At 42.8% G+C, this 26,697-nt stretch overlaps 1 protein-coding gene across 2 annotated transcripts in view; it reads right to left on the bottom strand.

Annotated features, from left to right (window-relative positions):
* PRKD1 (protein kinase D1) overlaps positions 1-26,300 on the bottom strand; it is a 312,437-nt gene extending 286,137 nt beyond the window's left edge. For both annotated transcript variants that reach the window (XM_065403098.1, XM_065403099.1), the window contains exon 1: positions 26,109-26,300. In XM_065403098.1, coding sequence (XP_065259170.1) covers positions 26,109-26,300 — 192 coding nt within the window. The remainder of the gene's footprint in view (positions 1-26,108) is intronic.
* Between the last annotated feature and the right edge of the window lie 397 nt (positions 26,301-26,697).

The following is a 26,697-nucleotide window of genomic DNA, read 5'->3' as shown; positions in this document are numbered from 1 at the left end:
GTAGGATACAGCCTTAAATGACACATTCCCTGCAGTCTGCTTCTGAAACGCACCTTTTTGCACAAAATGTTCCAAAGGGGCGAAGAGTGAGTTGGGGGGGGCAGGGGGGAGAGAGGATACGCATAATGACCACCTAACCTCCCTATGTTGAAGTCCCTATGTTTCCTCACTTCCAAAATTCCACTGACATCCTGCTCTAATAACATGGGGCCCATTTAATACGCCCTTAAAATCAACAAACTACAGAGATCTCAAGTGACCCCATCAACTGGTGAGGACTTTGAAACAAAAATCTCTTCAGAGTATAGAAAGGAGCCTGAAGAATTAAACAATGGTTTATTATACATATGAAAATTAACTTAAGAAGAGATTTTTATTTATAAAAAGAAAGGACATTTGGATTTTTTTCATCATTTTGGTTAAAAAATACTTTCAGAACCTTCCTGGGGAAAAATTGGCTTACTTGGGCCAAAGCATGATTTTTCCTACGGCATTTAAGTTTGTATATTAATGCAATTACATGCTTAGACACATACCCAATGCACTACTGAGACATAAAAAAAAAAAAAAGAAAAACCACCATCACAAAAGTCCAGTAATTCTGTACCCAACCCTGCATGTCAAAGATCCTCTTCTTAAATACCTGTCATCTAAAACAGTACATGGGAAGAAACACGTCATCCTTTCATTTTTTAAAGGGATAAGAAAGATTTACTTGTGTTGGCATATGCCTGTCATTATCATTTCAGCCAAAATTATCTATATGCTTAGGACCATGAGCTATACAGGAAAAGCATATGCCTCTGCTAAATATCTTCTACACAGCAACACACATGACAAATTATCAATACTAATCAAATTACATACCACAGAAACATAACAGTTTATTGTCATCAGGGTTATTGTGTACCAAAAGAAAATTGTATAACATAACAGAGAAGGACCCAATTTTAAGACTTATTGTGCAAGATAATGTTTGAACCAAGGATGCATTCAGGGAAAGATACCTAGACCTTCAATGCCAGAAATATATTTCCTTCACTGTAAAAATATTTCACATACTGCACCAGTTTCTCAAACAGCTGAGTAAATCTAAATAACAGTACTGTGTAGTAGGTGTTTGTTAAAAGACACATATATAGTGCTCTGAAATTATGAAGGAGCTCTGTATATTGATAATAGAAAAATCAATAAGCACCTTTCATATACAACATGCAAGTACTTTTTCAAAAAAGTTTTAAGCAGACAAGATCTGAATGTTAATTTTTTTTTAAAAATCTTAGTTAGCATTTTACTTACATTCTCAAGCTTTATCCCAGAAATACTCATTTGAAGTACTAACTGTGTAATATAAGATATGTAATAAATAAATAAATAGGATCTTTATAAACATTACATGTAAAATTAACAAAAAGTTAAGAATCTGTGCATACAAATCCTACTCTTCTGGCTCTAAAAGTTAATTCTTAATTTTATTTAAATGATCAGGGTTAACAACTCACTATTAAAAATATGTAGTTCTTACAGAGTTCTTTTCATTGGTAGATCTCATAGCCCTTTATAAAGGCAACCAGTAGCATTATCCCCATTTTACAGATGGGGAAACTGAGGCACGAGGTGGCAAAGTGACTTACCCAGGGCCACCAAGGATGTCCATTGCAGAACTGGGAATAAAACCCAGTTCTCCTGAGCCAGTTCAGTGCCCTTTGTCTTTCTGAGGCCCCCCACAACGTGCTATAAAAACTCCACAGCCCACTTGTGCCACAACAACTGTTTTTCTACATATAAAAGCCAGGACCAGCGTTGGGGGTACAAGCAGGACAACTGCCTAGGGCCCAATGCCACAGGGGGCCCCATGAAGCTAAACTGCTCAATCTTCAGCTTCAGCTGGGGTGGCAGGGCTCAGGGCCCCAGGCTTCAGCCCCATAAGGCTTTCTGCTCCGGGCCCCAGCAAGTCTAATGCCAGCCTTGCTTGGCGGACCTCCTGAAACCTGCTTGCGGCCCCGCAGGGGACCCCAGACCCCTGGTTCAGAACCACTGCACTAGGTCACACTGCCTCCCCTAAATTACAATATCCAGAAAGCCAGCAGGCCAATATATTTCAATAGATTTTAGGATGAAAATATTAATAAAATGTAAGCATTAATTATTCCAATGCAAAGGATTATTCACTCAAACAAAACAGAAAAAATATTGCACATATACAGAAAAATTAAATTGTTTTCATAACACTGAGTTTACATACAGTAAACAAAGTTTTACTGTTTCTGCAAGAAGGAAGTATAAAGATATAATTTGCTCTCACAAACTTTTACTTATTTTCAAATTGTTCCAAAACCACTAGGATTAACTCATTTACAAAGAGGAGTATAAGTGTTCTGAACACAAAGCTTGGAAACAAATAATAGGATTTATCCCTGGATTAGAAGAGATTCAGTAGGTCTTAATCTTTTCAGACATAGTTGTAATTCTCATCTACTGTAATGAATCTCATTCCTACACACTGACGTGTAACAACAGTGTGACTGGTGCATTGCCGTTAGTTATGGCTGCTAAGCATTCATGTTTATGGTTAGCACAACCCTCAAACTACGTTGTAATGAAAGTTTGGCATAAAATTCAGCAAGGAGATTGCTATTTCTTTTATAAATCTCCTATTTCTGGCATTTGGTTATTACATGAGTAAACTTAAATCTGTCTTCAACATTTTTAAAATCTCCTGTTTTATTCTATACATACATTCACCATCTAGATGAAGGTGATATGCATGTGATAAACTATACTCAGCATGCATTGTTTATCCCCTCAACTGCACTCTGGTCATTAACTCACCTCCCCAAAGACTACACCCAATGTTTAGATCACTCAGCAGCTTCATATAGGCACTATTTAAAAACATATCAGCCTACCACAAAACCATTTTTCTTTCTTTCCCCATAAATTAGAATATTCACCCAAAAATTACAATGGGACAAGATGGGCAACATGAAGATATAAGAGCATTCTTTAAAAAAATATTTTTTACCAATTATTTTCCATCTTGCTTTTTGCAATTATATCCAACTATCAAGCAAGCCACTTATCTTTTTTCCCTACTTTCTCTTTCAATATTTTAAGTTACCTTGTACATAGTATTATAGTAACTACTATAACAGAAGAATTATAGTAACTACTATAATAGAAGAGCTGCTTGACTGCATCATTCTTAAGAATACACCCTCTCTGGATATTGCCTCTTAGAGGCATGTTATTAAAAGACAACATATACACTGCATGTAAATCCAGCTGTATCCTATCCAGAGCAGAAAGTGAGTACGACTGGAATGCAAATTCACAACACACAGCAAAACCCTTGGATCACTGAAGCCAGGAAACTCCACACTCCACATGTGAGTTGTGCCTTGAGGATCCCAGAGAGATTCCAGCTGTATCAGGTGGAGGGTGTTGCTGCATTACTTTAAACAGAACAAAGTTTTGTTAATCATTATGCTGAAATCCACAAACTCAGGAGAAATACACAAAGCCATTGAAGGGTGGAACAGAGATCAGATCAACTAAACTATTTTAACACAAAATTGGAATATAATCCCAATAACCCTTGGTGCGGATTTGAGACACCACAGCTCTGTTACCAACCTTAGCCAGGTTATTCCCCAGCAAAAATCAAGTATTTGGGAGTGGGGGAGAAGAGGAGAGGAGGGAGAGGGGAGATTAGTAAGAATATGATTGGAACTACAGCACTTGACTATGACATTAAAAGTAAAAGCAGTAACTTTGTTTTCTGAATTCTGAAGTTTTCCATATCACAGTACTCCTCTTCTTGGAAGTCAGTTTGGGATAGCATGAAGATTAATGCATAGCTCACGTAGCTAAAATATAGAAGACGAATGGCAACATGTGTTTTCAACAGAATAGTGCAAGTGTTTTTTTCCCCCAGAACTGCTCATTTTGATAATCTTTTCTGCATTGTTGTTTCTCCAGTCATTACATACTATGTGTCATCCTCTATTATTTGCACAATTATGGTTTTAACTGCTGCAGCTAAGTTTGGATGAGGTTTGACAGTTGAAACACCGAGAAATGAGAATTTCCCAATGTGCCTTTCATAACATTTCAACCAAAAATCTGGTAGGTAGATTTAAGACAACTCTTTCTGTTACAGTGATTTACCAATTTTGCTAAGACACGGGGGCATGCAGAGATTTCTAAAGAAATCAGAGCTGATGTCCTGTTAGATAAGAGAAATATCATTTGCATTATGAAAAAATACACATGCCAGTGTTTTTAAATCAAGAGATTTTGCCCCTTTTTTCCTTCAGACTGTTCTAAGTTTCACTGCAGAGAATCTTCTTCCTCAGAAGTTGCTCTGTTCAGAACGACAACCTCCCTAGTGGAAAAGAACATTGAGAAGACTATACTAGTGACAGCTGCATTCACATCGTGCAAATGGCTACTGTGCACCTGAACATGTGACCATCCTGCTTGACACACTGGGGACTGACCAGCAACCTCCAGAGTTAAAAGCATGAGTTGTTACTGCTTGAGTTAAAGAGCTATGGTCTAGGTAGGGGCCATAACAACTCAGATACTCTGTGGGTCAGCACTCCGTGGGTCAGTACTCACTCACCAGCTCATTACATAAACACAAAGAAACCCAATCCTGTATGTTTAATATTTTAGCATTACAGTAACACCTCACTTAAGGTTGTAGTTATGTTCCTGAAAAATGCGACTTTAAGCGAAACGATGTTTAGCAAATCCAATTTCCCCATAAGAATTAATGTAAATGAGGGGGTTAGGTTCCAGGGAAATTTTTTTCACCAGACAAAAGACTATATTATATTATATATACACACACACACAGTATATGTTTTAAACAAACAATTTAACACTGGTACACGGTGATGATGATTGTGAAGCTTGGTTGAGGTGGAGGAGTCAGAGGGATATTTCCCTTACTGCTAAATGATGAACTAGCAGTTGGTAGTAGACTGTCTCTACGCAAAAGAATTAATGGACACAAATCTGACATCAGGAATCATAATACTCAAAAACCAGTGGGAGAACACTTTAACCTGTCTGGTCATTCAATGACAGACCTGCGGGTGGCTATTTTACAACAGAAAAACTTCAAAAACAGACACCAACGAGAGACTGCTGAGCTGGAATTGATATGCAAACTAGATACAATCAATTTAGGATTGAATAAGGACTGGGAATGGCTGAGCCATTACAAACATTGAATCTATCTCCCCTGGTAAGTATTCTCACACTTCTTATCAAACTGTCTGTACTGGGCTATCTTGATTATCACTTCAAAAGTTAGTTATTTTTTCTCTTACTTAATTAGCCTCTCAGAGTTGGTAAGACAACTCCCACCTGTTCATGCTCTCTGTATGTGTGTATATATATCTCCTCAATATATGTTCCATTCTATATGCATCCGAAGAAGTGGGCTGTAGCCCACGAAAGCTTATGCTCTAATAAATTTGTTAGTCTCTAAGGTGCCACAAGTACTCCTGTTCTTTTTGCGGATACAGACTAACACGGCTGCTACTCTGAAACCTTTCAGTGAGGAGTTACTGTAGTTATGTTCCTGAAAAATGCAACTTTAAGTGAAACAATATTAAACTAATCCAATTGTCCCATAAGATTTAATGTAAATGCGGGGGGTTAGGTTCCAAGGAAATTTTTGGGGGGCAGACAAAAGGCATTATACTGTATACAGTACAGTACTGTACTGTGGTTGGGAAGTGCCCCTGGCTTACACCACACAGGCACAGCCCGCTGCAGGCAAGGACGCTAGGAAGCACCTTTGCAGCAGCAGCTTCCCCGGAGAACAGGCTTGGATTTTGCCGGGAATGTTCCACGCCCGCCTCTTCCTGTCCCCGCTCCACTCCAGGCCCACCTCTTCCCACCCCCATTCCACCTCCTCTCCAGAGCACGCCACATTCCTTCCCCCCCCCCCCCAAAGTCCTAAGCGCCTCCAGACTTTCTGGGAGGGAGGGAGGGGGAGGAGCGGAGATGCAGGACTTCCCCGCTCCTGCCCCTCCCTCCCAGAAAGTCCTAAGCGTGAAGTGCTGGATGGGAGGGGGTGGAGCAGGCTCCACTCCTCCCCTTCCCGCCCAGAAAATCCTAAGTGCCGCTAAACAGCTGTTTGGCAGTGCTTAGGACTTTCTGGGAGGGAGGGGGAGGATCAGAGACATGGCGCTTCCCCGCTCCTGCCTCTCCCTCCCAGAAAGTCCTAAGCACCGCCAAACAGCTGTTTAGCGGCACTTAGGATTTTCTGGGCGGGAAGGGGAGGAGTGGAGACGTGGGGCTTCCCTGCTCCACCCCCTCCCTCCCAGCACTTCGCGCTTAGGACTTTCTGGGAGGGAGGGGCAGAAGCGGGGAAGCGCTGCGTCTCCGCTCCTCCCCCTCCCTCCCAGAAAGTCCTAAGCGTTGCCAAACAGCTGTTTGGCGGTGCTGTTTGGCGGTGGGGGAAGTGCTGGGACGGAGGGGGAGGTAGCGGAGAAGCGGAACTTGTACAATGCTCCCTTGTAAAGTCGCTGCTCTTCCACAGAATCTTACAAGCAGGCAGCCAAACGACGTTATAAGGGAGCACTGAACAACTTTAAAGGAGCATGTTCCCTAATTGAGCAGGGACATAACATTGGGACAACGTTAAATGAGGAGTTACTGTACTTAACCAAGCAGTCTTAGTTTGTATGTGTGAGGATTTCTTTAGGGTGCGGGGGTGTCAAGTTTCCTAAGATCTGGTGCGCAATTTGACCATTCAGGAGACACTATTTTTTAATGTCTTTAGGACTGGACCAAGTGGCCGTCCCAGTCACAGCTGCATCTTCCCTGTAATTTGGAAATTGATGTGATTATTGTGGAAATTTCTTCCTAAAGATGAAAAGAGTTTCATTTTTAAGACAAACCCATTTAAAATCTTAAAAAGAGGACAAACTGAACATATTTTAAGATTATATGCACATATTAAAGAGGGAATGTGCACTTTAAAAAGGAACAAGAGTGACGTGAATACAGGAATGGGATTTGGGAATGTTAAAATTACTGTTCCAATTTACAAATGGTAGTATATTGTATGTCATGTATTTAAAATTACACTTGCACAAGCTATAGAGAGTCAGCCACTAACAGAAAAGCCTCTAAATGCAGGCACACACAAAGGAAGGGCTCACGTCCAAGTAACATTCATGTTATTTACTTTTGTTAAGTACTATAGTTTAATACACTCAGCAGTGAACTGTCCTTAGTGATCCTTTCACAACTCCTGAGTTTCAGTGACTGCAGCACATGCACAGTCAGCAGCCCACAACCATTAACCTGTGTTACAGACAGCGGCATGTTGTCAGAAGCTGATACATTTTGCTTGGTGCAAGAAGTGCAAGTTTTCCTCTCATCCAAAAGTGAGGAAGCACACAGAATTGCAAGGAACCAAACAGACGGTGCAGAGATTCAGAGAAATAGCAAGCGCAGATGAGAAATGAAAGTAAAACAACAAAGAAAAAAAAAGTACTATAAATTAAAATTCATACCTAAGTTAGTGGTATATGCATGGATCTGTGCAAACTTTCAGCACCATTAGTGGTAGATAGCAATTTGACACAGAACTAGAGGTCATGGAAGTAATGCTTCCTAATCTTTAGGAAAGCTTCTCCAGCAGAAAAAAACAAGAGGAGGATTTAAAAGTAACAAACCTACTTCATGCACTGAGTGAGGAAGCTCTTGAAATGTTCAACATATAGCAGAAAGGCAGAAGGTTTATAAATTATTTTAACCCTAAGAAGCATATTGTTTTTGGATGGCACCAAATCTATTTTCATCCTCACCTGGGAGCATGTAGATAAGAATGTAACAGAACTGAGTCAGAAAGCACAAACTTGTGAGTTTGGTAGGATTGAAAATGATATGCTAGACAAAAAGCTGAGAGAAAAGCTATGAAGGGAACCAAAGGTCCTGGACATTTGCAGGACCTGAACAATGCAAATGGATAACATGTCTTGGCAAAACACTGAAAAATCTACATCGGCTATTCAGACCTTACCACATGAGGACCTGCATTAGTCAACTGTGCATACACATCATACAAAAAACCTATTCTCACAAAGTGGTAAAGCACAGTAAACATGTCCTGTTCGTGGCCACATGTGACAATGAAATTGAGTTCACTCTGCACACATGAGCAGAGCAGCAAAGCCACCTCAAAGGAAAGGGTACAAATCTCTGGCTGAAACAGACAGTTTGTACTCCTTGGAGAGACAGTATCATGGATTGACAATACTCATGCAGCTACCCCAACAGAAGCTTGATATCCAACTCTCTATACAAGGAATATATGTGTAAAATTTAAGCTTGATGCTGAGACTGGAACAAATATTTTATCAGAACATACCTTTAAAAAAGGGAAGAAGGAGGATCCGGGGAACTACAGGCCAGTCAGCCTCACCTCAGTCCCTGGAAAAATCATGGAGCAGGTCCTCAAGGAATCAATTCTGAAGCACTTAGAGGAGAGGAAAGTGATCGGGAACAGTCAGCATGGATTCACCAAGGGCAAGTCATGCCTGACTAACCTAATTGCCTTCTATGAGAAGATAACTGGGTCTGTGGATGAGGGGAAAGCAGTGGATGTGTTATTCCTTGACTTTAGCAAAGCTTTTGATACAGTCTCCCACAGTAGTCTTGCCAGCAAGTTAAAGAAGTATGGGCTGGATGAATGGACTATAAGGTGGATAGAAAGCTGGCTAGATCGTCGGGCTCAACGGGTAGTGATCAATGGCTCCATGTCTAGTTGGCAGCCGGTTTCAAGTGGAGTGCCCCAGGGGTCGGTCCTGGGGCCGGTTTTGTTCAATATCTTCATTAATGATCTGGAGGATGGCGTGGACTGCACTCTCAGCAAGTTTGCAGATGACACTAAACTGGGAGGAGTGGTAGATACGCTAGAGGGTAGGGACAGGATACAGAGGGACCTAGACAAATTAGAGGATTGGGCCAAAAGAAACTGATGAGGTTCAACAAGGACAAGTGCAGAGTCCTGCACTTAGGATGGAAGAATCCCATGCACTGTTACAGACTAGGGACCAAATGGCTAGGAAGCAGTTCTGCAGAAAAGGACCTAGGGGTTACAGTGGACAAGAAGCTGGATTTGAGTCAACAGTGTGCCCTTGTTGCCAAGAAGGCTAACGGCATTCTGGGCTGTATAAGTAGGGGCATTGCCAGCAGATCGAGGGACGTGATCGTTCCCCTCTATTCGACATTGGTGAGGCCTCTTCTGGAGTACTGTGTCCAGTTTTGGGCCCCACACTACAAGAAGGATGTGGAAAAATTGGAAAGAGTCCAGTGGAGGGCAACAAAAATGATTAGGGGGCTGGAGCACATGACTTATGAGGAGAGGCTGAGGGAACTGGGATTGTTTAGTCTGCAGAAGAGAAGAATGAGGGGGGGATTTGATAGCTGCTTTCAACTACCTGAAAGGGGGTTCCAAAGAGGATGAATCTAGACTGTTCTCAGTGGTACCTGATGACAGAACAAGGAGTAATGGTCTCAAGTTGCAGTTGGGGAAGTTTAGGTTGGATATTAGGAAAAACTTTTTCACTAGGAGGGTGGTGAAGCACTGGAATGGGTTACCTAGGGAGGTGGTGGAATCTCCTTCCTTAGAGGTTTCTAAGGTCAAGCTTGACAAAGCCCTGGCTGGGATGATTTAGTTGGGAATTGGTCCTGCTTTGAGCAGGGGGTTGGACTAGATGACCTCCTGAGGTCCCTTCCAACCCTGATATTCTATGATTCTAAGGCAGATTCTGGGTTCAGTCAAAACAAGAAGGCAGTCTTATGTTATTCTAAGAGCATATACTGAAGCTCCAGGATAGAACCTGTAGGTGAGCACAAGACATTCTCATAGCAGCAACAGCCAAGGGGGGGAGGGGGGAGGGAAATCAGATTCTGACTTTTCATTATTACACTACTACTAGACAAAGAAGTTTTCACTGAGCTCAACCAAGTATGAAGAATGGGAACAAAACACACTAAGGCCCCATTTTCAAAGAAGGATTAGTTGTACAATACCCAAATGTCTTTCAGGGACTAGTACAGTTCCCTGGAACACAACATACAGTAGAACCTCAGAGTTATGAACACCAGAGTTACAAACTGATCAGTCAACCACACACCTCATTTGGAACAGAAGTACACAATCAGGCAGCGGCAGAGACCAAAACAAGCAACTACAGTACATTACTGTGTTAAACGTAAACTACTTAAAGAAATAAAGGGAAAGCAGCATTTTTCTTCTGCATAGTAAAGTTTCAAAGCTGTATAAAGTCAATGTTCAGTTGTAGACTTTTGTAAGACCCACCATAATGTTTTGTTCAGAGTTACGAACATTTCAGAGAGTTACGAACAACCTCCATTCCTGAGGTGTTTGTAACTCTGCGGTTCTACTGCATACACTATACCATCAGTTACCCTGCAATACAAGGATGCAAAAATATAACATCTTCTGAGTCTGACAGACTCAAAGTTGTACTAAGATGTTTGGAAATGGTGGATGTAATAGCTAAAGTAAACACACCTACACTTTGGGTTAACAATTGGGGCGGGGAGGGAAATTAACTTAAAATATACAAGCAATCTCTGAACAGTTAGCCATTATCTTCAAGAACTCATAGAGGACAGATGAGTCCCAGCCAACTGAAGAAGGACAAACAGAGTACCCATCTTTAAAAAAGGGAATAAAGAGGCCCTGGAGAATTATAGACCACTCCGCCTAACTGGAAAGATACTGGAATAAATTAAACAATCAGTTTGGAGAGACACACGGTGGGTGAGGTGATACCTTTTATTGAACTAACTTCTGTTGGTGAAAGAGAGAAGCTTTCCAGCTACAGAAAGCACTTCTTCAGGTCTCTCTAATTACCTTGGAACCAACACAGCTACAACAAAACTGCAATCTGTTTGTAAGCACCTAGAGGATAACAGGATACAAGTAATAGCCAACATGGATTTGTCAAGAACAAATCATGACAAACCAACCTAATTTTCTTCTTTGACCTGCTTATTGGCCTAGTGAAGAGGTTCCCAAACTTGTTCTGCCGCTTGTGCAGGGAAAGCCCCAGGCAGGCCAGGCCGGTTTGTTTACCTGCCGTGTCCACAGGTTCGGCCATTCGCGGCTCCCAGTGGCCGCGGTTCGCTGCTCTAGGCCAATGGGAGCTGCTGGAAGCAGCAGCCAGTACGTCCCTCAGCCCACGCCGCTTCCAGCAGCTCCCATTGGCCTGGAGCAGTGAACCGCGGCCACTGGGAACCACCATCGGCCGAACCTGCGGATGCAGCAGGTAAACAAACCGGCGGAACAAGTTTGGGAATCACTGGCCTAGTGGATAAGGGGAAGCTGTAGACATGACATTGATTATAGTAAGGCTTTTGATGCAGTCCCACATAACATTCTCATAAGCAAACTAGGGAAATGTGGTTTAGATGAAATTAATACAAGGTGGATGCAAAAATGTTGAAAGACCATACTCAAAGAGTAATCAGTGGTTCGATGTCAAACTGGGAAGGCGTATCTCGTAGGATTCCACAAGGATCAATCCTATGTCTGGTAATATCCAATGTTTTCATTAATGGCTGGGGTAATGGAGTGGGGAGTATGCTTATAAAATTTGTGGATGACATCAAGCTGGGAGGGACGGGAAGCACTTTGGAGGACAGGATTAGAATTCAAAATGACCTTGACACACTGAAGAAGTGATCTGAATTCAACAAAATGAAATTCAAAAAATACAAGTGCAAAGTAGTACACTTAGGAAGGAAAATAGTGGATGATAAATTGAATATGCACCAACAATATGACACAGTTGCAGAAAAGGCTAATATAATTCTGGGATATATTAACAGGAGTGTCAGATGTACAAAATAGGAGGTGATTATCCCACTCTACTCAGCTCTGATGAGGCCTCAACTGCAGTATTATGTTGATTTATGGGCCCCATGCTTCAAGAAAAATGTGTGACAGCCTGTACCCTTATGTTCACCCCTTTTACAAGACTATGATAAATTTTGTACAAAGATGCCTGGTGAGGTATCATTTGAAAACTCATAATTTGCTGCTCATTATTATCCTGGCAAAATATGTGTGGCAACACCGTATGTAAAATTATAAGACTCTACTGTATAACATTACTGAGATACGTTCCAAGTTCGGAAAAGCAGACACAAACTAGTTCCTCAAAGACAAAAGGCAAACTGATGCCTCACCCAGGTGTCAACAAAATCAAATGGACTATCACCTGGTTAAGTGGCCATTCTTCGGCAGGAAAAAGGGTGTGAGAGAAATCCACACTTTGGCAAAGAAATAGCTTGAGGTTACCATGCCCCAGGCCTTCTGTCTCCTGAACCTCAGCTGGAGATGATTCTCAAAGTATGAAAATGTGGAACAGATGCCCCAAGTTACTCTTCCCTTCCTCTCTGCTCACAGAAACACCACCACCTGAAGGGCAAGGAAATTAATACTGAACTGGGGGAGGAGTCCTGGCTGAAAGGATTCCAGTTGGTAAGCCTGCTAGAGCATGTGGTGAGAGAAGCCTTTGCTTTGAATTTATTTAGCTTGTTAAATTAGATATTATTAAGATACTAATTTTGTTTTATCTTTTGTTTTCTTGTAACTAATTCTGATTTTTATGCATCATTACTTGTAATCACTTAAAATCTATCTTTCTAGTTAATAAACTTGTTTTATTGTTTTATCTAAACCAGTGTGTATTTGGATTGAAGTGTTTGGAAAACTTCATTTGGGATAACAAGATTTGTGCATATCATTTTCTATTAATGAAATGACGGACTTTATATAAGCTTAGATTGCCCAGGAGGGTGCTGAGCAGTGTAAGATGCACATTTCTGTGGGAAAGTCTAGGACTGGGAGTTTGTTGGTGTTGCCCTGCAGTGTAATTCATGACTATAGCACTCATACAATATAGCTGGGAGAGATTTACATGCTGGAGGCTGTGTGTGAGCTGACCAGGAGTGGTTGCTCTCAGAGCAAAGCAGCGTAAAAGGCACCCCAGTTTGCAGAATTGATAGGACACAGCCGGCCATCAGTCCTGATCATAGAATATCAGGGTTGGAAGGGACCTCAGGAGGTCATCTAGTCCAACCCCCTGCTCAAAGCAGGACCAATCCCCAAATCCCTAAATGGCCCCCTCAAGGATTGAACTCACAACCCTGGGTTTAGCAGGCCAATGCTCAAACCACTGAGCTAAATTGTATCTTGGGGAATGTCACAATGTGGAAGAACTGGAAAGCATCCAAAGGAGAGCTACAGAAACGATAAAAGGTTTAGAAAATATGACCCTATGAGGAAAGGTTAAAAAAATAGGTATGTTTAGTCTTGAAAAAAGAAGACTGAAAAGGGACCTGATAACAGTCTTCAAATATGTTAAGGGCTGTTATAAAGAGATCAGTTATCAATTGTTCTCCATTGAAGGTAAGACAAGAAGTAATCAGTTGAATCTGCACCAAAGATGATTTAGGTTAGATATTAGGAAAAACTTTCTAACTGTAAGGATAATTAAGCACTGGAATAGGGTTCCCAAGGAGGTTGTGGAATGCCTTTCATTTGAGGTTTACGAAACAAGTTAGACAAACATCTGTCAGGGATGGTCTAGGTGTATTTGATCCTTCCTCGGCATGGGGGGCAGGAATAGATAACTTCTTAAGGCTCCTTCCAGCCCTATATTTCTGTGATTCTATACCTGGATCCTCCAGATCTTAATAAGGCCAGAAAAAGGCAGCATTACATCATTCCAACACCAATATATGTCCAATGTCAACTAGGTGGCAAAAAATTGACATTAGAATTTGCTCACAATATGTGACAACAAGTAACTTAACATTCTGTGATGAATATTCCTTCCCTTTTTACTCCATTTTTGCTAAGATTTTTCTGAATTATTATTGATTTTTCAAAGTAACACAGAAACATATTAGAACTCATGCAAGAAAAACATATCCAGGTATCATTCACATTTTAGAGGACATGAGGTCAAATTATCATATTCTCATAAAAACCAGGAAGGATCACATAGCCTAATATTCCAGTCTCTCACTCTTAAGCTTAACTTCATCTTTCTCCTCTCCCTCCCACCACACTTACCCCTTAATGTACTAAGTCACCTCAGCTGCCACTTTGTCAGCAAGTGCAAGCACAACACCTTTAATCTTCTTTTATAAATTAGGCTCTTCAAACATTTTTATTGATCTACAATGCACTGTCTTCAAGGAAATAACTTCCCTCATATGGTTCAATGACCACTACTGCATACAGTTCCACAGATGGAAGTCTAACCAATGTCTCATATAGTGAGAATTTTACAATCCATCACACCACCAATAAAATCTTGTATATTGTTTGTCTTTATAGTGATTGCCCCTTAGTTCCATTATTTTTCTGAGATAATCCCCAGATCTTCTATCTGCTGGGTGATAGGTTCCTCATCCCCAGTATATAATAATAATCATAAACCTTTCTACATTTAATTGCATTTAGCATCACATGAGCAAGTCTCCTAAGTAATGCCAGTCTTTTTTAATCTGATTGCATTGCCCCTCATTATATACTCTACTTCCAACTTCATCATCATATGGAAACTATAGGCAAAATTCTCTGTGAAGTTCTCCTCCATAGCCTGGATCTCTTTAATATTAAGAATGTGGAATTCCCAGCAAGGTCAATGGGATTTCAGTAAAGGAAACAGTCATAGAACAAGCAATAGAAGTCTGCATCGAGCTCTGAGATTTTGTTCTCAAATTAGCTCACACTGAAATTATTATTATTAGGGCTGTCGATTAATCACAGTTAACTCACACGATTAATGCAAAAAAATTAATCACAATTAAAAAATTAATCGTGATTAATCACAGTTTTAATTGCATTGTTAAACAATAGAATACCAATTGAAATTTATTAAATATTTTGGAAGTTTTTCTACATTTTCAAATATATTTATTTCAATTGCAACACAGAATACAAAGTCTACACTGCTCACTTTGTATTAATTTTTTATTACAAATATTTGCACTGTAAAATGATAAACAAAAGAAACAGTATTTTTCAATTCACCTCATACAAGTACTATAGTGCAATCTCTTTATCATGAAAGTGCAACTAACAAATGTAGATTTTTTTGTTACATAACTGCACTCAAAAACAAAACAATGCAAAACTTTACAGCCTACAAGTCCACTCAATCCTACTTCTCGTTCAGCCAATCACTAAGACAAACACGTTTGTTTACATTTATGGGAGATAATACTGCCCACTTCTTATTTACAATGTCACCAGAAAGCGAGAACAGGCGCTTGCATGGGACTTTTTATAACCTGCATTGCAAAGTATTTATGTGCCAGATATGCTAAACATTCGTATGCCCCTTCATACTTCGGCCACCATTCCAGATGACATGCTTCCTGCTGCCGACACTCATTCAAAAAATAATGCATTAATTGAATTTGTGACTGAACTCCTTGGGGGAGAATTGTATGTCTCCGGCTCTATTTTACCTGCATTCTGCCATATATTTCATGTTATAGTAGTCTCAGATAATGACTCAGCACATGTTCATTTTAAGAACACTTTCGCTGCAAATTTGACAAAACGCAAAGAAGGTACCAGTGTGAGATTTCTAAAGATAGCTACAGCACTCGACCCAAGGTTTAAGAATCTGAAGTGCCTTTCAAAATCTGAGAGGGATGAGGTGTGGAGCATGCTTTCAGAAGTCTTAGAAGAGCAACACTCCAATGCGGAAACTACAGAACCCAAACCACCTAAAAAGACAATCAATCTTCTGCTGATGGCATCTGACTCAGATGATAAAAATGAACATGGGCACTGCTTTAGGTTGTTATCATGCATCCATGCTGATGACAGGTTCTGCATGTCCTCTGAAATAGTGGTTGACGCATGAAGGGACATGTGAATCTTTAATGCATCTGGCAGGTAAATTTATTGCAACGCTGGCTACAACAGTGCCATAACACCTGTTCTCACTTTCAGGTGACATTGTGAACTAGAAGTGGGCAGCATTATCTCCTGCAAATGTAAACAAACTTGTTTGTCTGAGCAATTGGCTGAACAAGAAATAGAATTGAGTGGACTTGTAGGCTCTAAAGTTTTACATTGTTTTATTTTTGAATGCAGGTATTTTTTGTACATAATTCTACATTTGTAAGTTCAACTTTCATGATAAAGAGACTGCACTATAGTACTTGCATTAGGTGAATTGAAAAATACTATTTCTTTTGTTTTTTACAGTGCAAATATTTGTAATCAAAATAAATACAAAGTAAGCACTGTACACTTTGTATTCTGTGTTATAATTGAAATCAATATATTTGAAAATGTGGAAAACATCCAAAAATATTTAAATAAAAGGTATTCTATTATTGTTTAACAGTGTGATTCATCGCAATTAATTGTTTTAATTACTTGTCAGCCCTAATTATATATAAATGTACAGAGTTCCTAAAACAACCACTTGGAATACTCCATTTGTAACCCCTTTCAAGCCTGCAAAAGTTTCAATGGTTCTGTTGATAAGCCCATTCTCACCTCATTCTACCTCTCATTCTATGTGACTCTCCTTTTTGTAGCCTTTAATCTCTAATATGGAACCATGTCAAATGCTTTCAGAAGATATAACTATGCTATACCCACCAAATTTCCCTTGCCTATAATGGCAGGGATACAACTACCCCACCACAAAAGTTACTTACCCCACTATTTCCTTTGCCTAATCAAAACTGACTCCTGTTAATCTAACTAGTCTTTTCCAGTTGTTCCCTCACCACATTCCTTAAAATAATTCCCCCAAAAAGCTACTGTTACACACATTGGCTTATAGTTTCTGGGTTTGCCTTTGGATCTTTTTTTATTAAAGCTTAATACTTTCAAATCTTTAGAAATCTCTCAAAGCTACTAAAAAATTTTTAAAGACCAATTAAAAAAGGATCATATTTATCTGCTTACTTCAAAATTTATCTGGATCTTGTTCTTTGTATACTTCAAAACTATCTAATTGTTTTATAATCAGTTCTGTTATCTGTAAACTACTTGTAATGTTATTTACCTGCAATAATATCGTTATACTATATACTGAAGCTCTGCCTATGTTGCTCTTGGAAAAATGATCCATGGCTCAGATATATCTCCACTTTCTTCTTCTGTATCAGATAAGTATACTGTTGATTTGTCTCTAAAAAGAATATTTCCTATTTGAAATTATATATGCAGTTCAGTTTTAATTAGGTATCTCTTTTGTATGAGAGAAAAAGGTCCTATATTCATTCAGCAGGGGGAAAAAAAGGCTAGGTAGGTTGTTTATTCAGGAGGTACACAGAAGGGAGAGAGAGATTCTGAATGAAAGGCTCAAGTTAGATCAGAAAGTTCATTTAGGGCATCACAATTTCAGAATAACTGTACCTGTATTCCCGCTCCATGGTCGCGTAAAGGCACCCCCTTAAAGGTTTCCAGCTCCCAGCCATCACCTTGGGTGGGTGGAGATGTACATCTAATTCCCTCTGACCAGGGGTTTTAAGGCTGCAGAGCTCCCTGCCATACATTCAATATCCCCAGCAAATCAGTCTCCCTAAAAGGCGGCATGTGCTTTGCTTTCTCTCTGGGCTATGACCAGTGTATTGCTAGGGTTGCCAACTTTCTAATCGCACAAAACCGAACACCCTTCCCCCACCCTAGCCCTGAGGCCCCACCGCTTCTGCGAGGCCCCGCCCCCCCCGCTCACTCCATCCCCCCTTTCTCTGTTGCTCGCTTTCCCCCACCCTCACTCACTTTCACCAGGCTGGGGCAGGGGGTTGGGATGCGGGAGGGGGTGAGGGCTCCGGCTGGGGGTGCAGGATCCAGATGAGACAGAAATGAGGGGTTCAGGGGGCTGGAGGGGGCTGGGGCAGAGGGCTGGGGTGTGGGTGGAGGGCTCTGGCTGGGGGCACAGGCTCTGGAATGGGGGCTGGGGATGAGGGGGTTTGGGGTGCAGGAGGGGGCTCCGGGCTGGGGCCAATGGATTTGGAGTGCGGGAGGGGGCTCAGGGCTGGGGCAGGGAGTTGGGGTGTGGGCTCCGGCCAGGTGGCGCTTACCTCAGGCAGCTCCTGGAAGCATCCTGGATGTTCGGCTCCTAGGCGGAGGGGCCGGAGGCTCTGAATGCTGCCAGCCAACGGAAGCTGCGAAGCTGGCGCTCGGGGTGGGAGCAGCATGCGGAGCCCCCGTGGCCACTCCTGCGCCTAGGAGCCGGACATGTTGGCCGCTTGTGGGAGCCAGGGCTTGCAAGGAGCCCGCCTTAGCCTTGCTAGGCCGCCGACCAGACTTTTAGCAGCCCAGTCAGCAATGCTGACCAGAGCTGCCAGGGTCCCTTTTCGACTGTTCCAGTCGAAAGCCAGACGCCTGGCAACCCTATGTATTGCCAGCCAGTTAAGTTACCACACAGCTCCTTCCAATCTAGCACCTTTATTCTTAAAATAAAAGCATTACAGAGAAAGCATATAAAAACAATAAATGAACCTACACGCATGCTAAAAAGCTTACCATAGACCAGGCCTGCACAACATGCGGCCTGCGGGGGGGTGAGTAGGCGGGCTCACTGTGCGGCCCACGGGGGGGGTGAGTAGGCAAGCGGCGGGTGAGGGAGGGGGGCTGAGGAGGTGAGCGGGCAGTGGCGGGGGGTGAGTAGGTGAGCTGAGGGGTGTGGGGGGCTGAGGAGGTGAGCGGGCGGCCAGTGGCGGGGGGGCAGGTGAGCCGGCAGCAGGGGAGGAGGCGGCTGAGGAGGCAAGCGGGTGGGCAGTGGCAGGGGGTGAGTAGGCAAGCTGGGGGAGGGGGGCTGAGGAGGCGAGCGGCGAGTCGGTGGCTGACCTGTTCTACTGATCTGGTCTGGCTCCCATCCCCTCTCCAAGGGTTGCAGCTGTCTGGAGGTGCCTGCCTTCCACACCTTCCTCATTCACACCTCATTCATTCAACAGGGCAATTGATTACAAAGTGGGGGGAAGATCTTATTCTACTTCTAGCAAAAAAGACATTTTTCTTTTACCTTAATTATACTACCTTAGGGGCCCGCTATAACATATTACCAAGGTTCAATACCGCTGTTTCGGTGGGGCGGCGCTGGGAAAGGAGGGCTTGTTTCTGTGGGGCGGGCAGCGCTGGGGGGGGGTTGTTTCCGTGGGGCAGGTGTTGTGTTTCAGGGGGGCTGGGCGGCACTGGGGGGGGTTGGCGGCGCTGGGGGGGGGTTTCAGCGGGGCCGGGGGGTTTCGGCCCTCAGCTGTTTTCTTTTGAGTAATATGGCCCTCGCCGCTTTACGAGTTGTGCGGGCCTGCCATAGACCAACTCCAACATAGGACTCTGGCAGATGTCAGTCTTCTAAACCCCAAAATTGTGTTTTTCCTGTGGTTAAAAGTTCAAATTAAATCTTTAGATCAGGAACCAGAATGAAGTTTGGGCAGCTCAGCCACATCTTTATACAGCCTGGGTCTTTGATCTTGCCTTCCATAATAGGGAATGAGCAGGCAGTTGGCCTCTCACCAAGCCTTTTGAAGCTATGCCTTGAGTTTTGCATAATCAGAGATGTGGAATTTGCATTAGCTACTCCCTTGGAATTCCCCAGGAAATCCACTTACGGTCCTAGAAAGTTCATACTTATCTGGCACAATTCAATATAGTCTCGAACTCCTTTACATGTCCCAGGTCTCACATCTGTCACATCTTGCCCCTAGGGAAATTACATACAATCCTGGCCCACCGTAATACAATAAGGCCTTCCAAGGATATTGCAGGAAATTGTGATACCTGTCATACTGGGGATTTAATGCTTTGTTACCTGTCTGCCTCTGTTTAAAGGTCCCAGAGAATACAGATGTGTAGGTGAGTGGAATATAGAACAAGATAAGGTGTGTAGGTATATCCTAATGCAGAGGTTCCCAAAGTGTAGGGCACGCCCCCCTAGGGGGGCATGGAGGACCACCTGAGGGGAGCGGGAGGCCTTGGCCGGCTCCCCGGGGGTGGGGAGGGAGCGCTACCCAGCCCCACCCCACCCCTAACTGTGCTCCGATCCACCCTCCAGCCATGTTCCCAGCTCACGGCCCCACACGCACGTGGCCCCGTCCCCAGCCTTGGCAATGGCCGTGACTCTGAGGCTGGGGACAAGGCAGTGAGGGGAGCCGCACCTGGCTGTGGGCCCAGCTGCTGGCCCCCACCACAGCCTGGCTGCGGCTCTGTTCCCACCCTCGCCCCGAGCAGGCCTCAGACTCACCCACAGCTGTGGCCCCAGCCTCGGCCCCCTTACCCTGTCCATATTCCCTCCCTCCCACCTCACCCCACGCCAAGCCATGGCCCCACTCCCGGCTTGGGGGGGGGCTCACAGACAGGGGTAAGGGGCTGCACAACCCTCAAAAGTTTGGGGACCACTGCCCTAATGTGTAGCAAACATAGGCATCCCTCCTGCTTGCATGCTTAGTGGAAGGCTATGAGTTTTGTTCACAGAGGGGAAAATCCTCTTGATTCTGAGTATATGTCCTTCACTGCAATTAAAAGACAAGACAAAGAAGCAATTCTCTGTCTGTCTCTCTACTAACCTCACTTCCTTCACTCCCACCCCTAGGAAGGGATTTCTTTGATTACTGTCAAACTCTTGTTTACTTTAGGATGGTTTATGCAGAGTGGAACAAATAAACCCTATGTGTTTTCTGGAGCTGTTTGAAAACCCTTGCAGACAAGGGAAAGCACTTTTTAATATTAAATTTTTCCTTAGATAAAAGTCCCTTTTCCCCATTCAGGTCATTGATTAGAGAACGGTGGCTAACTATGTTAGGGCCATATTAGGTGCCCCTGACCAAAGATAGCCAGGAAGACTGTAAGCAGGTAACTTTCTGCAGCTAATTATGTTTATCATATGTCCATGAGAGGTGGGGTACCTTGGTTCAGGAATTCATGAGAAGTGTCCAGATCCAGTCTGTTACTACTCAGATGCCTGTTGCTAACAGCAAATGTCTACATCAAAGTGTATATGGATGCATTATTCTGGCTGCAATACATCTCTACCTTTGTTTTATTTTGTTTCCATTTTTCTGTTACTAAATGGTCTGTTTGTAAAAATACAACATTCTTTATTGTGAAAATTCAGTAATACTGCAAAGTTGTAATTGGTTATATTTATAAGACTCTGTGAATAAAGTTTTATGGCATACAAAGGCCGAAATCTGTCTCTCTTCACTTTTTAACAACAACAGACACAAATTAACACTCCTGTAGCATTAGCTGTAACCATATTCTGGCCAGTTTAGGACTCACATATATCACTCACACAGATTACTCATCCCAGAAGCAGAAGTAATCCAACATGAGGCAGTGTAGTAGCCACACAAAGACCAATTTGAAACACACAAGGCACATATCATGACTGCTGAGCTCTCTGGAATATTCATCCACAGCCTATCACATGAGCTTCAGGAATGTCAACTCTGTGGGCCTGGAAAGAGACAAGACTGGGTCCCAACAGTTGCGCCCATCGGTCTACTGCTGCCTATAGCATCCACAGGGAAAGAAGACGAGCCAGCCAGTGTTTGATGTTAAAATATTAATGGTTATACCTCATAAAAATCCATGTCTTCATGTCAGAGAACTAAATAATGTATTGATTTGAGGATTGAAAGCTTGTAAAATGACACAAATTCTATGGCTACCCCACCAATTAGCCGCATTTTTATTAGCAATAATATATGAATTGTCTCAATCAAAGAAGCTCGGTACAACAGCACACTACCACAACACAACAGAAACAAATACTTTCAGATAATTAGAAAACTTGTATAAAATTTAGCTTTTTCCCCCCATTGTATTTATCAGTGTGTGGCACAAAATAAGGTATTCTTACTTTCTTAATGACTGCCAAAACAATGCATTCCCTTAAATCTCAGCCTGAAGAAGCATTCTATTGTGTTCAGATAAACCCCAAAAGGACGATAATTCAAGTTCTGTGTCTACAGACAACAAAACTTTTATTTTGCAATATTTTCTCAGTCTTATGGAGGAGATATTCTAAAAGTCAAGTGCTGACATTTTCTGGTAATTCTCATTCCTTTTCAATTATATCACCACTTTGACAATTTTACTCCACCTCAGATGAAGAACAAATAACCCCACATGAACAATCCCGAAGAATTTTGTTTTAGCGGTTCTAGCTATGAATCACATACATTCAAGGGGATTCAATTTAGTCAGCTTCAGAGCAGTTCTTAACAGATTCAGAGATGTTTGAGTTCATGCTGCCAAATGACATGTACCATTGCACCCTGATAAAAGGTCAACATGTTCCCCCCTCCATATAACTATCTCAGGATGATACTCATGCAATAGTGCTTTTTGTGGCCAACACAGAACAATACACTTTTGACAACAATCTTTTTTCTTCCCTTCACCACCCATGTCATTCACATTATTAGTTGCTAATGTAACCATATTCTCTTACAAAATAAAAGCACCTTAATCTTTATATTTCAGATACTATCATTACTCACATATACATGCACACGATCCATAACCTACGTGGGCCTAATCCTACAAGCATGTACTTAACTTCATGCACTGTGAGAGGTTTCATTTACTTTAATAGTGCTACTTACATTGCATAAAGTTAAACGTGCATAAATCTTTACAGGATCAGGGGCAAAGGCACCAGTCTTGCAGCGAGACCCAACACAAGTGAACCTCTGCATTCATGCAATGCTGCACTGACTTCAGTGAGATTCTGTAGAGGCACAGGGTCTGTCTGCACAGACTTCCCTGCAGGATCGTGGCCTAATCTAGGGGAGACATATGTGAGCAACCCTAAAGCTAGAGTGAGTTTATGATCACCATAAAAGAGGGAAAGTCTAATATGTCTAATATTACAGTCTAATATGGCAACCAAAAATGAATAATTAAATTAATTTAAATTGCATCTCCTGAATCCCAGTCTAATGCCTCATGGTACAAATTTGGAACAGATTACATAAAACATAGTACTTGCCTGGTAGGTAGTAGGTACCTACTTTACAGGCACAAAAGTACTTGAGAACAGCGTGATGTTTCAGTACAACAGTCACTTCCATGAAATTTCCTTCTTAACCTTGACAAGCAAGTTACAATTTCCTGTAATATCAAAAGTAAGCAAATGCTTAAAATTTAAACAAGTTACAGTGCTATGCTCTTGCAAAAATAACAAGCATGTGGTAAGGTAACAGGAAAACATGCTCTTAACAACAACAACAAAAACCTTCTTTCAAGCTCTTGAGCATAAAATAGTTCAGAATAAAAATATACAGAAAATAAGGAGTTGAAGGGACACTTACTCCATAAAAGGTTAAATCGTTCTTTGCTAGATTAGCCTGTATTATCGCTTCTTCATTTCTTTCTTAATTGAAAGAATCTCAGAATTCTTGTATAATCAACTGCAAGATGTTGACACTATAGTCACTGCTACTAGTGTGCTTTCAACATGTATACAGCCATCAGCTTCATATATTTGTACACTAACTTTATGATAACAGAAGAAGACGTATTTAATTTAGTCATACACATTGAAATATTCTACCCAGTAGCTCGAGATGCTTGTGCAATCTTTTAAAAGACAAAAACTAAGACCTCAATCCTACATATACTTACAACAAAGAGTAACTTTACTCATGCAAATAATATTGTGTATAATGAGACTACTCATGCAAATAAAGTTATGCTATGTAGGTGTTTGTAGGGTGGGAAAATTCCTCCAGTACAAATAATTTATAAATTACTCTTTACCAAAAAGATGTAAACCACCAGCAACAAAACTACCTTTCTTCAACCATTTCCCTCCCTCAAGCTCTTCTCTCCCCACAAAGCCTGGAAAAACAGATGACCTTTGCAGCATCTCCTGAACAAAAACAAACTGGGGCTCTGATAGACCATGGGAATGAGAGAGATCCACATTTGAGGACACTACAAAGAAAAACTCCTCAGTATCTATTTCTTTTTCAAATGAAGTTATATGTTACAGTTACTAAATGTAACTGTTTAAGATTTTTATGCCAGTTCTTACTAAAAACAGTATATCAGACATGAGAGCCAATTTATTTAAATTAGTAGTCCTTCTTTAGGCAACATACTAGTGTTGTGAAATAATGTTGCAGACACAAAATACCGCACACTGGAATACTTCAAACAGATTAAATAAATATGCTAGTCTGGGCACAAAACTATGAAGAATGGATGCAGTGATCTAGGTTCCATTATTTCCCGTACAATAAGTTATGAATGGTCGAATGGATAAAAGTACTTCATGTCTGCCTTCTATATAGAAAGCAATCTGCTTCTGTCTAGCTTTGAAAATAAACACTGTAATATTAAACAAAAGGATACATTTTCCATATTGAATTTAATTAAATAAGTGTGCACATCAAAACAAATAACCTCTTCTTAAAATGTGTTTTAAAAGTAGATATTTTAAAATCTATGCTGACATGTTCAAACTATGTTGAAACCACGTTTATTAAATACACTGTAATAAACAAAATGGAAAAGTTCACCATATTTAAGGAAACTTTGACTGATTTACACCAAGACTTAAAGTGAAACCATCAACCTAAAAACACGCACACACACCCCTGCCTGAAATTCTTTTACTTATTATACCTGAGATCATTATAATGAAAAAATTAGAGAGAAATGGTTTCTTTACTCTTTCAGTTTGTTTATTTTGGGTATCTGACTACACCATGTCTCATCATTTTCACTCTTTTCCCCTCTATAGTCAGAGTCACCTGTTTGTGTGGGTCTTTCCCACTCCAACAGAAGAGAGCAAAAAATATTATTTTGAAAATGTGTGATTGCCAGTTTAGGTGGGTTTACCAATGAAGGGGAGATGGAGAGAGCTAAGGGCAGATGTAACACCTGAAACTAGTTTTAAGTCATTTTGTGACATTTACTAGATTTCAGGTTGACTAATAATTATACCAGAATTCCAAATGAAAAGCAAACCAAGCAAATCTGTGTCATCTTTACAAAGTTTGTCACTTCATAACTTCCTGGGACAAAGATTTCTGCTCAGCATTCTACACAGGACTTCAGCTAGTCAGTGGTTCTACAACTACAGAGATCAGAAGGGCTGTTGACAGGGAGCGATTCAATTAGCCTCATTTTACACAGAGGTCACCTGCCAATTCCCAAGGCTGAAATTCAGCACCAGCTCATTCCAGCGACCCCCCTCTACCCCACATCCCTTTGTACTGCACAGACTGGCGCCTGCCACTTATCATCACTTCCGTTTTCACCCAGCTCAATTTGTCCCCAAAATGCTTTTTAAAAGCCAAGCGTTTCATAAGCGCTAAAGAGCTGGTTTAGCCTGTTGACAGCGTTTGATGGGGAACTAGGGCAATAGATCTTTGCGGTTTACCCTCCCTATCATGTTACCGCCCAGCTGCAGAAAAAATCGCCCCCGTCCTCTGGAGACGCCAGCAGACCCGCATTAAAGTGCCACATAATACATGATACGTGTGTCGGCTTGCAAGGTTAAAGCCTGCATCAAATGGCACAGAGCGCAAGGGGACAGAGGGCGCCTGGATTGCTGGACATGGCCTGCCTGGGAAGGAGAGCGCGTGAAACGCTACCCACTGGCTTGGTTCCCGGTTTGTAAAGTGGAAAGTTTCCTCTGCCACCGGGGCTGGGAGGGAGTAACACTGGAAGGAAGTTATTGTGCCACCCCCCGCCAGCTTCGTCCCCTCCCCACCCCTCCAAAGCGCACTGATGGAGGGGAGGCTTGTAAACCGGGCCCTGCCCGCATGGCGACTGAGCCATTCGAGCAGCAAGCCAGCCAGCCTGGCCGGCGTCCCGAGCGAGACTTGCACAACTAGTGCACGGGGCAAGCCGTGGAGAACGGGGCCAGGCGCCAGCGGGAGCAGGAGCGAGTCTCTCCCCGCGATCGCTGCATTCACCCCGGAGCCGAGACCCCCGGGCGGCGGGGGACCAGCTGGGCAACAGGGAAGTTCCGAGGGCGAGAGCGGTGCAGAGTTTGGGGCGGGAGCTCCGCCTCTGGGTCCCCTCTTACCTTTTGGTCCACGATGGAGCAAGCCATTTCCCGGACGTGCGCCAAGCTGAATTCCCCCGACGAGTCCTGCAGCAGCAGCACCGGCTCCCGGCTCAGCCCGATCTGGAGGTGAAAGGAGATGCCGCCGCCGGGAGCAGCCCCCGCCGCCGGCTGCAAAGGGCTGGGCGGCCGGATCACCGGAGGGGCGCTCATGGAAAACTTCCCGCAGGAGCAGCAGCAGGGGCGGCGGGAGGGGAGAGGCAGAGAGAGACAGCCGCGTGAAAAGTTGGTGGGAGCCCCAGGCGCGGTGCAGATCCCCCCGCCGAGTGCCCGGGAAGCCCCGGCGCCGCTCCCGGGTGAAAATGGCGGGGGGAGGAGGGGGAATCGGAATCGGATGCAGACAGGAAAAGGCGGCGAGACGCCCAGAGCGAGGGGGGAGCCCAGCCCAGCCGAGGTGCCGCCGCCGCTGCTGGCTCTGGCTGCGGACTGAAGGCGGCGGTCAGCGCGCCGCACGCTGCGAGCCCAGCGGGAGGGAGGAGGCAGCGCAGCCATGAGCCACCACACGGCGGCCGCCGGAGCAGCAGCCGGCCCAGCTCCCAAGTGCCCGGGG

Source organism: Emys orbicularis, chromosome 4, assembly GCF_028017835.1.
Source record: "Emys orbicularis isolate rEmyOrb1 chromosome 4, rEmyOrb1.hap1, whole genome shotgun sequence".
In the NCBI taxonomy this organism is placed as follows: domain Eukaryota; kingdom Metazoa; phylum Chordata; order Testudines; family Emydidae; genus Emys; species Emys orbicularis.
Note: the sequence above shows the minus strand (reverse complement) of the source record. Positions and strands in the feature narration are given on the sequence as shown.